The sequence below is a fragment of the Neofelis nebulosa genome, chromosome 4 (assembly GCF_028018385.1).
Source record: "Neofelis nebulosa isolate mNeoNeb1 chromosome 4, mNeoNeb1.pri, whole genome shotgun sequence".
NCBI classification, from domain to species: Eukaryota; Metazoa; Chordata; class Mammalia; order Carnivora; family Felidae; genus Neofelis; species Neofelis nebulosa.
The window spans coordinates 46,592,379-46,609,753 of NC_080785.1; the positions used below are offsets into that span (position 1 = coordinate 46,592,379).

Genomic DNA, 17,375 nt, shown 5'->3' on the forward strand with positions numbered 1-17,375 from the left:
GGACGCCTCTCAGGACGGGGCTTCTGTGGTCTTCCAGCTGCTGCTGATCACACCTCACTGGGCTGTGGACCCCATTAGGATCCCATCAAAAGCAGCCAGAGGCTTGCTTGAGCCATTCTCTCTGGGGAGATTTATACCTTCCAGGCCTTTCCCAGCTGTTCTGGAGACTCTGGCCAGTGCCTGCCTATCCACTGAGGAAATGCCTGTTAACAATCCCAGCACGTTCCTGAGGGCTTATTGCCCAGGTGGGTGGACTGGAAAATCAGTCTTCCATATGTACTATCCCTTTAGTAGGCAGGGCTGGGGCCCTGGTCTATCTAGGGTCCGTTCCTATAGTATGTGTCTGGCCATCTGTAGGTGAGTAAGTATATACATTAGGGTGACCACCTTGCCTGGGACTGAGGGGTTTCCTGCATGCAGAGCTTTAGGTTTAAAATTTGTTTTAATGTTTATTTTTGAGAGAGAGAGAGCGCATGAATCAGGGAGGGGCAGAGAGAGGGAGACACAGAATCCAAAGCAGGCTCCAGGTTCTGAGCTGTCAGCACAGAGCCTGACGTGGGGCTCGAACTCCTGAACCACAAGATCGTGACCTGAGCCGAAGTCAGATGCTCAACCGACTGGGCCACCCAGGTGCCCCAGAACTTTAGGTTTTAAGACCAGAAAAGTACCAGGATGATCTGGATGATTGTACTTACTGTTGATGATTTCTTAATATTTAAGGCAACAGATATTTATTGGTTAATAACTATGTGCGAAGCACTGTGCTTGGCACTGAGAATTTAGAAATGGAAAAGCCATAGGAAGTCCCCAATCTCATAGGGGTATGAACATCCTCAGAAGTGATTCCGAGCTAGTAACAGTAGTAGCATGGCTGATAAAATGCCCAAGGATCATGTCAAAAAAGAGACATTAGCTTTGTTGCATCTGGGGATTGTGGAATGGAGAAATGTCACAGAAAACTTCAGGAGGTGGTGATGCCTGAGCTTTGCTTTAAATGCTGAAGTTTGCTGGTCAGATGGGAGACTGGGACTTCTTAGACAGAGGGAGCAAGATGAGCTAAGGCACAAGGGCGTGGAGTTGGTTACCTTCTTCAGGGAAGAGCAGGAAGTTCAGAGTCTCTGGAGCTGTCAAATGCCAGGTTGTGGCAAGGTAGTTTTGCAGTCAGACAGACCTGGATTCCAGTTACAGCTGTGCCTCTCACTTCTAAGTGGCCATGGCCAGGTTACTTAACCTTCTCCTGTCTCTGTAAAATGTGTGTAATAATACCTGCTCACAGCAAGGACCACTTGTGAGCTTCCAGTAATGATAATGATAGCAAAAAACAATTACAGCAATAGAACAAACTAGGATTTATTGACTGTACACCAGATGCTGGGTTTTTTTTTTTATGTTTATTTATTTTTTTTTTAAAAAAAATTTTTTTTTTCAACGTTTTTTATTTATTTTTGGGACAGAGAGAGACAGAGCATGAACGGGGAAGGGGCAGAGAGAGAGGGAGACACAGAATCGGAAACAGGCTCCAGGCTCCGAGCCATCAACCCAGAGCCTGACGCGGGGCTCGAACTCACGGACCGCGAGATCGTGACCTGGTTGAAGTCGGACGCTTAACCGACTGCGCCACCCAGGCGCCCCTATTTATTTTTGAGAGAGAGAAAGAGAGAGACAGAGAGTATGCATGTGCACGAGCAGGGGAGGTGCAGAGAAAGAGAGACATAGAATCTGAAGCAGGCTCCAGGCTCTGAGCTGTCAGCACAGAACCCAACACGGGGCTCGAACCCACAAACCACGGAATTATGACCTGAGCCAAAGTCAGACACTTAATCGACTAAGCCACCCAGGTGCGCCTACATCAGATGCTGTGTTAAGTCCTCTCTTTATGTATGTATTCTCTTACCTCCTTCGTAGGGCCATACTATAGCTATTATGTATGCTATATAGCCTGAGTAAATGAGAAATATATAGAAGGTGCTTAGCACGACACTCTCCAGTTATTTTTGTAATGAACATATATAACATGTAGAATCAGAAAACAGTATTTTAATACATATGATAATGATGATAGCTCATATCACGTTTCAAGAATTTTACATAAATTCCCTCAGGTAACCTCATGACCACCATAGGAGGTAGAGAAGGCCTTTATCCACTTGTCCAGACCCTCAGCAGCCTGGTTCTAGAGACTGCTCATAGCTCATTTGTTTTGTATTCAGGTGCATCATGGTCCAGAAAATATGTTCAGCTTTATAAGAATTTATGATATACCTGTTGGAGTTTTAGAGGACAGTGCGAAAGACCCCATCTCATCCACTCCTGAGGTCAGAACCAACTAAGAGAGAGATACCAGAATCAAAAAGTCCATGATCAAAATATTAGCTCTACTGCAGCTAGAATTGAATTGGAAAATGTGACCTTGGTCTGCTGAGCACATGGGCTACGTCACACATCTGCCCTGAGCTGAGCTCAGCCAACCAGACACTGGCAGAGCAGGCGGGACTAGGACCACCACCCCTGCCTCCTGCCACCACCCCAGTATCCTAGCACCCCAGCAGGCTGCTTCTGGAGTGGCTGAAAAGGTGTATGTTTTGTGGAAAGCACATCTCAAAGGGAGTTGGGAACCAGAGAAATGGGTGGCTGGGCCGAGCTCTGCATTCTCAAACTCCTCCTTCTAGACGAGTCTCTCCTTCCCAAAGGAGGAATATGTAAGGGCTCCTGAGAGAGGCAAGATGTATTTCTTCCCTATTTTTTTGTCTTTTAGGAAAGTGGGTAAAAAAATGGCTTTCCCTTAATCAACATAGTCATTGTAATATCTCTAACATTTAATGAATGCTTAACATCTGCCAGACATTGTACATGAGATTTTATCTACATTTAAAAATGCTAACAACTCTGGAGGTACATACCTCGTTCCCATTTTACAGATGAGGAAACTGAAACTCAGAGAGGTTAAATCACTTTCTTAAGGTCAAGAAACCACTAAGTAGAGATTTCAAGTCAAATTCAGGTCCGAGTCCAAATTTTATATTTCATAATCAGCATGTCCCTACTATTTGCAAGTTTTGGCACTACTGGGAGAACAGGAAATCAGAAAAATATTGAGGCTCAGTGGAGGTCCACAAGAAGCTTATGATCTGTTTATTCCCGGGATTGGCACACTTTTTCTGTAAAAGACCAGATAGTGAATAGTGTAGGCTTTGGGAGCTATGCAGTCCCTGTTACAACTGCTTAACACTCCTGTTTTAGTGCAAGCAGCTACAGCTAACATATAAACAAATCGGCATGGCCATATTCCAATAAAACTTTATTTATGAAAATTCAAGTTTCAATCCTATACAATTTTCAAACATCATTAAATATTCTTCCCTTTTTTCAACCATTGAATAATGTAAAAACTATTCTTAGTTTGTGAGCCATGTAAGACCAAGTACTGGGCCATGTTTGGCCCATGGGCCATAGTTTACCAATCCCGGGTCTGGTCAGGGAGAGAAACCAATGAACATAAACATGCCAGTCATAGAAATGGTTATGAATTTTATGAAATGGGTACAAACAAATACCCAGAGAGGGCAAAGGTGGCAGTAATTTATTTTGAAGGCTGTAAGAGGGAGAGCCTGAAAGGAACAAACAGGAGCCCAAGTTTTCAGCTAGGCTGGGTTGGTTTCACAACTGTGTTTATTTCCCAAAGTAATCAACAGTCTACCATTTCCCTTAAAAATTAAGTATTAAAATAAGAGATGGGAAAATAAGTCAATTTTGAGCAATAATAAGAAAGGCTAATGGTGGTTTGAGACTGTGTTACAGGAGCCTAATTAAAATGATTTATAACTGTGCAGAAAGGCTCTTTTGTTTCCCCTGTTTATTGAATAACAGCTCACATCAGCCATTACTCCATATACAACCCATGGGAAATTACCTAATGGGTTATGTTCAAGGAACATCATCAAACAAACATGTGTCACTTTCCCAGCACCCTTCTTTGTGGTCGCCCAAGATACTTCCGGGATAGAACTGAAGGATTTTGGTTAAGTGGGGTTCTGGAGGTGTGGTCCTCTTCAGCAACTGTGAGATCCCCTAAGCTCTGGTCTCCATCAAGGTACTTTCTCTATCAGCCTCCCCAACCCTGACTGAGGAGAAGGCAGGCTGCCACAAGCTGCTGGCTAGAATCCAGCAAATCGAACCCCTCCTGCTGACTTCTGGAAGACATCCTGGTCTTTTGCTGCAGCTGTACCTAAATCTCCAGTCCAGGGAAACCCTGAAGGCATAAAGCATTGTGCATTAGGGGTGTGAAGGCTCATTTGGGAAAGGAAGATCATTTTTCTTAAGATCCTTGAATCTATCTCTGGCATCCTTAAAACAGGAAGAAGCCAGTATTTGAACTGTTTCATGGAACCTCCAAAGGAATCCTCTCTTTGGCCATTAATGGTGGTAAAGGGTGGTGACCATTTCCTTCACTTGAACTCCTCCTGCTTACACTGTGGCTAGAGTTGACCTTTTTCCTCAATCCCTTCAGCCAGTTCATCCCATTCCGAATTAAGAGGAACCTTGGAGAATTTACTGACTCCCAACTTAACTTAGGATTTGTCGAATTTCATTGAAAATACATTGTTAATGTATCACAACCCAAAATGGTCTTCAGTTTTCCTTATATAATCATTTCTTTATAAATCTGTAGACCAAAGGCATTTAGAAATGGCAACAGTGAACAGAAGCCCAAAATCAGAAAGTTAAACTTCATAGGGAAGTTGCAAGATACAGTAGTTGAGAGCTTAGCCTCTAGAATCAGACCCATCTATGTATACTGTAGTAAATTACTTTATCCGTGGCTTAGGTTCCAGAGCCATAAAATGGAGATGACAATATGAGTTTCATGTCAATTCTTCACAAGTCGGTTTAAACAAAATCACTTTGTAGAAAGATCAATTGGCCATTTATGCAAAAACTATTAGTCGAATGGCTTAAACCAGATCCACGGTAGCCAACAGGAGCAGTCGTGCTGCCAGAAGGAGACACATATATGCAAGGTTATGGGCATACACAGTGCACTGTGTTCAACAAAGCTGGACCAACCAGTGTATGACAGAGTGGCTGCAGGGAAGTTAGAAGAAAACTCAGACTTGGAAAATCTCTTCAATCATTTGATGAGTTTGTTATTCTGCAGATTGATCCTTTAGTGAATTCATCTTTGATGAATTTATCTACTTTCAATAGTAGTACCTTCATAATGGGGTTGTTACAAGAATTTAATGAAATGATGCATGCAAAGCATTTAGCACACTGCCTGGCACAAAGAAAGCAAAAAGAGATAGGACCCTGCTCACTTCTTCCTGGTTGTAATTATTCTTAGGGTCTTTTCCCTTCAATAGTACCAGTATTTTAGTTGTAATCTATTCTGGGTTTTATGCAGGCTACAACAGAAAGATGCCATCAGTAAGACTGTAAGAAAAAATTCCAAAACTTGAGAATAAGGCTGGGGGAAAGGGTGCCATGTCCTTTCAATGTCACGCTGGCATACTGTTGAACACACATGCCCAGGGATTAATTATCTTAGACGGGGTCAGCAGACTTTTTTTGCGTAGACCCAGCCAGTAACTATTCCTGGTTTTGCGTGTCTCTCTTGCAACCATACAGCTCCTACCACTATAGCATGAAAGCAGCCACAGACAATATATAAATGACTGTTTCCAAAAAAACCTTTTTTTCCAGATTGGCCCACGAGCTATAGTTTGATGACCCTGGCTGTGGGAGAACATGACTATGTCTAACTTTGTCATTTACTGTTTGACTCAAGCCTAGGTGCTATGAAGTTATATGCTAACTTACAGATTTTTGACTGTTAGAGGAGATAACCCCCCAAAGGTTTTGATTTTATTGTACGACATAACCAGTTTTATTTCCAACACAACCGTCTTATTTTAACAGTTTTATAAAATGCCTATTAATACCCATTTCCTTAAATGCCCTTGAATACCATCCTCGCTGTCTCTCTGGTTCCTTCATAAATGAATTAAGTAAGTTTTTGACACGTGTTTATTGTACATTTGTTTGCGTAGTGTTTTTTAACATTTACGAATCATGTTTCAACAAGCTCATTACTTAGAATACTATTTATAGCTCTGTTTGACAGTAACAATTGTCATTGAGTGATGGGCTAGATGATTTATTCAATACCTTAAATACATTTTTCCTTATATTATGTCTATAAAGTAGTTATTATTATCCCCATTTTGCAGATGAGGAAACTGAAGCATATAGAAGTTAAATAGCTATTACCTGGTATAACTTACATTTGACTTAAGTTTTTCTTCACTCCACAGCCTAATAATAAAGCTGAACTGCCTTTCTTGGAAATAAACATTCTTGGATTAAGCAAACATTGTTTAACAGGAGCTTTGTCTTAGTTTCTGTATTGTAATCTAATTTTTGAGGCCTAATATGTGGCTATAAAAGATATTTGCATTCAGACATGTACCCCCTCGTGACTAAACTTATGCACTTCGTTTTCCTCTACTTACCTTGACAAGTTTAAGGATATTTATAACTTCCCTTTTAGCTCTATACTGTTTGTCATGTTTATTACTTTCAGGTGACTTGAAAGATGGTAAAAATAAGACAGACAGGAAGGATCAATCCAATGTCGGAAATGATTCAAAGAAAACAGATGGTAAGAACATAATTTCCATTATACTTTTCCATAAAATGTGCAATTTAATGCAATTTGTTAGAATTACACCTAAAATTGAAATCATGGTTGTTAATATATTCTTATACCCTAAAAAAACCACTTCACTACATTTAAAGAGTAGTCTATCCCTTTTTTGATAATTTACAGATGATTGTTTTATCTCTTCCTCCCCACCATTCTTTCTTCATCATAAATACATTCTCTACTCTCGCTTTATCACTTGCCATTTTTTTCATTTTAACTTTAAAGTTGACTGTGGACTTGATGATTAGAATGGAATACAAGTCTTTGCGAATTGTGCAGCATAAATGGGAAATGTTCCATGTTTTCAGTTTTCATATTTTTTTCTTTTAATGAGGAATTACTAGTTTCAGTAAAAACAGATACCTGTTCAGTGTTATCACTATGTTGGGAAACCCACCTATTGGAGATCATACTGAGTGTAGAAAGCAGTTTGGTCAGCGAGAATAAGTCTTAAAGGCAAGCTTTGGATGGCAATCTCAACCAAACAGATTAGAATGAAGCTATCTTGTGATATGCTCCATGGATGCTGCTTTTACTTTTCACAAAGAGCATTCTACTATTTCTAAAACCTGAAAGTTCAGATTATATTATCCTTCAGACTTTGTATTGTCCTACTGAGAAAACTGTTCTTGCCTTATATAGAAATCTACTATTTCAGTTGTGACATGGGCTTATTCCTCGTGGCTCCTTCATACATGTACGTGGTTTTGTTAGAGTCCCAGACTCTCTTTGGTTCACACTTGCCTGCACCGAATGCTAACCTTGGTTCTAATGTCATTGAAGAACAAATACGGGTATTCAGACTGAGAAATAAGAAGAAATTTGAACACAACTCCTCACATATCTATTAAAAAGGAAGCAACCTCTAGCTTTTGTCTCTAAATCACTGTGACAGGCTTTCTTTACTCGTATGCGTGAAATCAGTTCTCAAGTCTTTTCTTTTAAGTTCATTCAAATAATTCACTCCAGGTGTCTTATCGCATAATACCTAGGGAGCACCCATGTGCAGTTTTTCACCAGATTGTTTATGCAAATGGAAACCATGTACCTAATAAAAATACCCTCCTTGAAGATTGTGACTAAGACATGAATTACATGGAGACAAAACAGAATTCAAAATGACTGTCTCTTAGTCAGACTCTGTTATGGGTACAGTTTGTTGCCACATATCATTAAACCCAAGTCAAGGTAACACAAGCCAGAAAGTGTGCAGTGGAGGAGAATGGTGGTAGATATTAACCCAGCACCTGGACACCAGGCCCATCCTGCATCCAGTCACTAGCCCATGTGAACTCCTATAGCGTAAAACTGAAGAATAAACTAAGTCCCAAATCTTTCACATCAGGTCTTGTTGCATTTTTATATTGTGCTAAAATATCTACTATGACCTTGTCATGCGGGCATTGTGAATTAAATTTTATTACCTGCAATAAGCCCTTCTATTTTACCTGTGTCCTTTATAACTGAATTGTCCCCAAGTATTTAAAATAACTAAACAGCTTTTTTAAAAGGAGGGTATGGGGGGAGGCACCTGGGTGGCTCAGTCAGTTGAGCATCCGACTTCAGCTCAGGTCATGATCTCACACTCCGTGAGTTTGAGCCCCGCCTCGGGCTCTGTGCTGACAGCTCAGAGCCTGGAGCCTGCTTCGGATTCTGGGTCTCCCTCTCTGTCTCTCCCCCACTCATGCTCTGTCTCTCCCTCTGTCAAAAATAAATAAACATTAAAAATTTTTTTTGAAAAAGGAGGGTATGGGAAGGAGTGAATAGACACTATGTTCTATTGAACAAATAAATGTAAAACTTGATTTTTTAATGGATGGAATTCTTGAGCCCATAGCCCTAATTCAGTGAATAGGGTGAAGTAAGTGAAGAAGAGACATTTTCTGGTATCTACCCCTTTTTCCCTCTATAACTCTTAACTTTCCACTGCTTCACATGGAGTCAGGTGTGTCCCTACACTAGCAAGTTTGTATACAAACCTGGACGTGAACAACTTTGTATTTTAATTTCATTGATGTGCTAGCATGACATCAGTCATTATCACTGCTTTGGTATCATAAGAACATAGATCATTGGGTTTCAGTTACTTGTGCTATCTTAGCCAAAAATCTTTACCAGGACTAAAGCTCTTCTTGGTGGCATGAGTGTAAAAGAAATTGATTGGTCTCATTTATCTCTTCCTCTTTGGTCATCAAAACTCTCTACTTTAGATTTTTTTTTTAAATGATAGGTAGATCAGTGGGTACATTGACTTTTAAAAACTAGCATACATTTTGAACATTTCTTTTTAATAGATCCTATTACATTTGATGACCAGAGGGAGTCAATTTAACTATTTTTAATGCCCCTACCCCTCATATAACCCCTGGGAACTGGTGGTGACAGCTCTAATTGTCGAGAAGTATCCAAGCACAATTCAGTGCCCAGTATGATCAAACCCACTGTGGTTTGAAGTTTCAACATTGTACGCATTCAGAAAGAAACCTGATGAAAACTGGACCACAGTTGGTTAATCCCAAATGCTTTGAGCTGAGGCACACACAGAAGGAAGGGGTGCGTGCTGAAAGAGTAAATTACATCCTGGCATAGTGAACACATTGCAGTTGTACATTATCTCTGTCAGGCTGCTGAGGTACTATTTAGAATCCTGCAGCACTAATTTTCAAACTGACTTCAAAGAATGAATGTTCTTTGAAAATACCTTGTTTACCCTAAGGGAGAAATGTGCTAACATAAAAAGATCTGGGCCTCTGAGCCAAGATTCTCTCAGGGCCTAAACAGGGTCACTAGAAGAGTAGGATGCAAATGAATGAATGATTTTCAGTGTGTTTTTAGTCATGTTTGCAACAGCATAGCCTCTTGGGCCTGCCATAGTTTTTTATAGTTGCCCAGAAATATGAACTTGCCCTTAACTTTGTCTGATTACATTAACAGAGATATAAGAGATAGCCACCATTTGTGTCTCTCAAAAGATTGATTATAATTGGGCCCTACAGGGTTTTTTTGCCAAATTCCAGAAAAGGAGTTCAGCAGGAATTTCTCCTTCACTGAATGTTCTAGAAATTGGAATGTTTAAAGGTGTTCATGAAATTTAAAAATCAATTGTGTAGAGTGAGAAGTGTAGACAAAGACTATCTATGGACCTCTGCTTCTGCCAAAGAGGACTAATAATTAGATTTACCCTTTCACCTGAAATAATAATAATAATAATAATAATAATAATAATAATAATAATAAAAGACAACTTCTATGGAAGAATATGTTTTCATGACACTGGACATCAAGAAATGAAGAACAGTGATCTCCAAGAAATAGGAAACAAATGAAATAAACCCTATGATTGTTCCAACTTACTCCTGAGAGGGTTTCCAGGCAGAATAAGGAGGGGGAACCCTGGCAGATGTGATGGATTCCTTGAGTTGAAGAGTTGAATAAAGGATCCAGGGAGAGCCATGGTGGCTAAAGTTAACAAGATAAAGTACCAGAGAGGAGAGAGCTGTAGAGATATAGAGCTCCAGAGATCTAAACAGTATACATCAAGGTACTGATTGACCAATAAAGATAGGAAGGTACCTGAGATCAGGAAAGAACCATTCAACTTAAGGATTAGAGGGAATGGTCCTGATGTTCATACTTCATATAATGCAGGAAAAGTGCCCATTCCCACTAGCCAGCCTTGAATATCTCATAATTTAAAGGGATTTGAGTAGAATACTCCTAATTGTCTTGTTTTATTAGTAGGGGAGTAATTAGCTGTAGGCTAAATGATGATTTGGTCTCACCTAACAAGCCTTGAAAATAAGACATAAAAGAATCAAAGTGTTTTCAAATTACTGCATCCCAGAGTAAAGTTTATGGAAATATATAGGAATATAAAAATATACAGTACCCAAAAGGTAAAATCCACAATGTCCAATATCCAATAAAAAATTATTAGGCATGCAAAGAAGCAAGAAAATATGAGAGAGACAGAAACAATTGGAACCAACCCAGAACTGAAACAAGTTACAATAGCAGACAAGAACATTAAAGCTGTTCTTATAACTATAGCCCATATGTATGGAAGTTGACTAGAGACATGGGAGATATAAAGAAGGCAAAATCAAACTTCTAGAGATGAACACTACAATGTATGAGGTGGAAAACACACTGGATGGTATTGGCCAAATAACATTGGATGAGATTAGTAATAAATACAATGCATGAGATTAGACATTGCAGAAGAAAAGACTAGTGAAAAACTATCCAAAATGAGACAGTAAAAAAATTGTAAAGAGCATCAGTGAATTGTAGGACATCTTCAACAGCCTAATATATGTGTAACTGGAGTCCCTAACATAAAGAATAGAGAAAGGAGGGAAGAAAAATATTTGGTGAAGTAATGGCCAAAATTTTGCCAAATGATGAAAACTATAAATCCACAGACTCAAGAAGCTTGGTAAAGCCCAAGCACAAGAAAATATGAAGAAAATTACACCAAAACATGTCATAATCAAATTATTCAAAAGCAGTAATGAAGAGAAAATTAAAAAAAAAAAAAACAGGTAGCGGAATAAAAAACTCATGTACAATTGAACAATGGTAAGAATAACTATAGATTTCTTATCGGAAACAATGCAAGTGAGAAGACAGTGGAGCAATGTCTTTAACATGCTGACAGAAAAAAAGAATTCAACTAAGAATTCTAAAACCAGCAAAAATACCTTTCATGTATAAAAGCTGAAAGAATTCACCAGTAGACCCACACTATAAGGAATGTTAATGAGAGGCAGTAGGATAACTATGTCAGTTACAAATATGAGCCTGAACGAAAGAATGAGGCACACAAAAAATGGTAACTAGATGGATAAATATACAAGATTTTTTCATATCATTTCAAGCTCTTAAAGATCATTGACTATTTGAAAAAAATAATCAAATAATAATAACACCTTTGATATGTAACATATACAAATGAAATGTATGACAACAGTAGCATAAAAAGCTGGGAAGGGAGAAATGGAAGTATACTATTATACTATACTATACCATTGTGAAGTTCTAATATACATAAAGTGATGTAATATCATTTGAAGGTAGATTGAGATAAATTAAAAGACATACTATAAACTGTAAAGCAATTAAAATAACAAAACAAAGACATATAGATAGTAAGCCAACAAAAGAGATAAAATAGAATCATAAAAATATTTAATCCAGGAGAAGGTAAAAAAAAAACTGTAAGAAGGGAACAAAGAACATATGAAATGAATAGAAAACAAATAGCAAGATCATAGACTTAAAACTAAGCTGATATCAGGTATGACATTAAATGTGAATGGCCTATGCACCCCAGTAAAAAGGCAGAGATTTTCAGATTCTAAGACCCAATTATATTCTGTCTTTATATAAAAAAGACAAAATATCCCAAAGGTAAAAGGATGGAAATTGGTATACCAAGCTAACACTAAAAAAAATAAATAAGTAAAATTAAAAAAAATTGAATGGCTGCATTAATATCTTACAAAACAGATTTAAAAAAATTATTTAAAAAAATTTTAATGTTTATTTATTTTTGAGAGACAGAGAGAGGGCATGAGTGGGGAAGGAGCAGAGAGACAGGGAGGCACAGAATCTGAAGCAGGCTCCGGGCTCTGAGCTGTCAGCACAGAGCCCGACGCGGGGCTTGAACTCCTGAACCGTAAGATCATGACCTGAGCTGAAGTCGGATGCTTAACTGACTGAGCCACCCAGGCACCCCCTAAAAAATTTATTTTTAAGAGAGTGCAAGCAGGAGAGGGGCAGAGAGAGGGGAGCAGAAGATCTGAAGCAGGCTCTGCACTGATATGTTGACAGAAGCAAGCCCGATGTGGGGCTTGAACTCACAAACTGCAAGATCATGACCTGGGCCGAAGTCGGACACTCAACCCACTGAGCCACCTGGGTGCCCCTGACAAAGTAGATTTCTTGCAAACATTATCATCAGAGATCAAGAAGTTCATTGCATGATAAAGTTGTCCATTTATCAAGAGGATATTATAATCCTTTATACTTATGCACTAAAATACATAAAATGAACTGCAAAAAAATTTTAATCTATAATTTTATTTAGAGACATTATTATTCCTCTCTCAATTATTGATAGAATAAATAGATATAGAATCAGCAAGGAAAGGGATATTTGAGCAACACTACCAACAAACTTTACCTAATTGGCATCCATAGAACACCCAACAATAGCGAATACACATTCTTTTCAAGTGAACACAGAACATTTATCAATATAGACCAGACTGTGAGTTATAAAACAAGTCCGAATAAATTGAAAAGGATCCAAGTCATGCAAAGTATGTTTACAGGTCATAGTGAAATTAAATAGGTGTATTTATGTTATTTTATTATCTTTTTTAATATTTGTGGAATATGTAATGACATAATCTATTTTTTTTTATATTGGTAATTTGTTTATTTTTCTCTTTTTTCCCAGACCAGTCTGGCTAGAGGATAAGTTTTACTAATTATTGTCATTAATATTCCCCATTGTTATTCTGTTTTTATTTCATTGATTTCTTATCTTTATTATTTTTTTCTTCTGCTTACTTTTGGGTTGAGTTTGCCTTATTTTCTAGTTTCTTAAGGTGGAAATTAATGTCGCTGATTTGAGATCTTTTTTTTTTTTTTCTGTAACGTAGGCATTAAGTGCTATAAATTTCTCTTCAAGTACCACTTTAGTAGTATGCCAAAAAGTTTCACATGTTGCATTTGTATTCACATTTAGTTCTAAATACTTTATAATTTCCATTCTGATTTCTACATTTATCTAAGAGCTATTTAGATGTGTACTCTTTAGTTCCAAATACTGGGGGGTTTTCTAGAGATAGTGGAAATGTAAGTCCTCTCCAAATTGTTTACAGATTAATGCAATCCCAATTAAAGTCCTAGCAGGTTTTTGTTTGTTTGTTTGTTTGTTTGGTAGAAATTGACAAGCCAATTCTAAAATTTACATGGAAAATGCAAAGCAGCCAAAGTAGACAAAGCAACTTGGAAAAAGAAGGGAAACGCTGAAGGACTAAAAAGGTAGACCTTGTTTCAAGACTTACAATAAAGCTATAGTAATTAAGGTAGCATAGTATTAGCATCAAGATAGACAAATGCGTGAATAGAATAGACTAGAGAGTCCAGAAATAGATCCACATGTATATGGACAACTTATTATTTCTCCATGGAGAAAGGTAGTCATTAACAAATGGTGATGGAACAATTATATATTCATATGCAAAGTATTTATCTCCTATATTTCACATCATATGCAAACATTAATTTAAAATAGATCATAAGCCCAAATTTAAAATATAAAACTGTAAAACTTATGGTTAAAAAAACAGGAGAAACTCTTTGTGATCTCAGGTTAGGCGAAGATTTCCTGGTTTGACAACAAAAGTACAAACCATAAAAGAACAAATTGATAAATTATACTTTATCAAAATTAAAAACTTCTGCTCTTCAGAAGCCTCTATTAAGAGAATGAAAAGATGGCCCACAGACGGAGGAAGAATATTTGCAAAGCCTATATGTGTTAAAGGGAGTTGTACCAAAATATATAAAGAAACTTCAAAGTTCAATAATAAGAAAATAAATAACTTAATGAAAAACATGCAAAAGATCTAAACATTTCACAAGAAGAGATGTACATCTAGCAAATAAGTACATTAGGAGATCATAGACACCAGTAGGAAATGTAAATTAAAAACCAAATTAAAAACCATATTGATAGGAAACAAACAAAACTTATATGTCGGGAGATGGTTTTACACTTGTATATTATATTCACCTAATAATTTCTTAGCTCTCTACTTCACTTTGCCGGTCAGGACACAACTTTGTCAGCTCATTGCCTTATAGCCATGTTCTTTGCATATTTCTTAGGTTGTTCATATTCTCTTTATGATCTCAGTGCAGAAAATATAAAAGGCAATAGAGCCAATATTCCTGTTTGTTTTTGTAGAACCACTACTTGTGATTAAAAAGTTTGTTGTGTACATTAAAGCAATTTGCCTGTGATTTGATTCTTCACAAGTCTGGTGTCTCATGACCTTGACTTGCTGCTGGGCTCACAAGAGTCAACTGAAGAAATGCATGTGTTTTTCCTGTTTTCTATCTAGCTGATCCTATCAAAGTAGTTTGGAAGTGGGTAAATAAATGGAACGCATGACTTTGACTTTGTTAGTTGTGTTTTGTTCTATTATAATAGAGGCAAATTATTAATAAATCAGAGGAAGGCTAGAGTCTGAACCTATACACTTGAGTTGCACTTGATGTTCTTATCTTTTAGCTAAAATTGGAATTTTTTTGTTAGTTGCCTTAAGGATGGGATGTGCTTTGCAGTGGAGTTGGTAGTGAGAGATAGATGGGGCCTGTACAGCCCTGGAGGTGTGCCCTTCTCTGTAAATCTAGGGAGGAAACAGACAAACAGCAGGGTGCATGGAGAAGTGAGACACATGTCTGTCTTTACAACAGGGATAGTTTTTGACTTAAGTTCATATTAAGAAATTTGAGAAGCAAAAACACACTGACACATATATCATTATTCAGGAAGCATGCATTTGTTGAGGCCAGTTTTAGAATCTGCATAGATACCTGGACCTCAGTATTCTCATCTCAGGGAATCATGCTCACTTCATTCTTTGTTCAAATATTTTTTCCCACACTACTCAGGACAGTGGTTGTTAAGTTGTCTTAATAACCCAGGATAAAGAAACTGTAGCTTGTGGTCAGTGCCTCATTTTATTGCCTCATTGTTCCCATCTATGCTTTTCTTCTCACAGGGCATCTTATTATCACTTGTAGCTGATGCTTGCTGTGCCTTGGCCCATGCAGAGCTTTAGAAACAATTGAACACATTTACTTATCTTCAGTACACTCATATTTGAATCAATCCCATATATGCTAGCCATGGGGGACTTTACAGGCATTTGTATTCATTTAATATTTCCCTCAATTTTTGACAGATTGCTTTGTTTCTAAGCAGCTTGTTAATATAATTTTATTCAGAATTCTAATGGGTTCACAATTCTTGGAGGGCAGTGGTCTTAATGGCCATCTTAGTTCAACTTCTATCCCAATTTGTATTGCAGAAGCTACAAATAAGACAATTGAGTAATAGAAGAGACTATGGAATCTTGAAAATTCTTGACATAGAATTCTTGAAGTAAAATCTGCTTTCTGGATTTTCATTAATTTTGTTCTGTATGTAAGAGCTATCTTTTTTTTTTTTTTTTTTTGAAGTTCTTATTTAACTCTGACAGAGAAAGAGAAGAGTCAGCCCCATTGTGGGGCTTGAACTTACGAACTGCAAGATCATGACCTGAGTTGAAATTTAGAGTCAGATGCTTAACACAAGAAGCACAGGAGTACTTCATGATCTGAGCATACCTCTTGATATGTGTAAAGTATGTATATATATATATATATATATATATATATATATATATATGCATGCCACATTTTCTTTCTCCATTCGTCTAATATTGAGGAAACTTCTTTGTTTTTAAGGCAGATGTCTCTTTTTCTTTCTCATTGTTTTTTATTCCCCACAATAGCCTACCACATTTTCATAAACTTTACACATATCCAGAGTTATGCTCAGATCATGAACTGTGATGGATAAAAAAAGGCCAAGATGGTGAACAGTTCCAGTAACATTAGCTATTACCTTACCCTGTCCTTTTCTCTCACGTTCAAGATAGTGCTACCAAAACCATAAACTTGAATCCTTTCTGATTTGCTTGAAAAACAAAACCTGTAGAACTGCAGTATTTAACTGCTTTTAGGAATGAATGATTTGCAGTACACCTTGCTGTTGATCATGCCACTGAGGTCAACCGCTGCTGCCTTAAGGTAGTTTCTACAAATAGTTAATCCCAACCCTTTTTTTTTTTTTTACTTTTTTCCTTCTCAGAGGATAACATTTTTTTTTCTTAGTTCTGGGAAGAGACTGCACTGTAGCCTTTTATGTATTGACAAAAAGTAGGCCTGTTTCTTTAATAAAGAAATTTCCTTCAATGTGAAAATACAGCATCCTTGTGAGTTATTTTCCATAAGTGTACAGGGACCAAACATCTGGAGTGCCCTGGGTCCCAGTCAAGATAAGTCATCATAACAACACATGTTCTGATTAATATCCCATTTCCCTTAGCCATTTGTCCATGAAAACTCCTGTGACCCATTTACGTAACAAATTTACGTGTACGTATTAACATGTGGAGCATGAATAATAAGTAAATGGTATGGTTTAGCAAGAAGGGCCGTGAAATATTTGTTTTTCAAAACATTTTACATTCTTATTTTCTCAAGTAGTGTGATAACCCGTGTCTAGACGCTGCACTCCAATGTCCCTGTCAAAGGAAAACTACAGAAAGTTGGTAAATGGAGGAGAGATTGGAATATTATTTTTTAGATGCCTGTTATTCTCACACATCTGGATAAAATCTCACTAGTTAGATTTAAAGGGTTTTGTTGATTAAACATTTTTTTTTTTTGAGAGAGAGGGCATAAGTGAGTGATGGGCAAAGAGGAAGAGTGAGAGAATCACATGAGGGGCAGAGAAGAAAAGAGAGAGGAGAGAGAGAGAGGTGGGGCTCACCCGATATAGGGCTTGAACTCAAACCGTGAGATCATGACCGGAGCTGAAGTC

General features: G+C 37.6%; 1 protein-coding gene across 11 annotated transcripts in view; it reads left to right on the top strand.

Annotated features, from left to right (window-relative positions):
- Positions 1–17,375, top strand: part of PDE1C (phosphodiesterase 1C) — a 516,106-nt gene that overhangs the window by 445,379 nt on the left and 53,352 nt on the right. For all 11 annotated transcript variants that reach the window (XR_009260337.1, XM_058724658.1, XM_058724659.1 and 8 more), the window contains one exon: positions 6,581–6,658. Coding sequence is in view for 10 of the 11 variants with exons in the window: in XM_058724658.1 (XP_058580641.1) it covers positions 6,581–6,658 (78 nt within the window). In the remaining variant the exon portion in view is untranslated. The remainder of the gene's footprint in view (positions 1–6,580; positions 6,659–17,375) is intronic.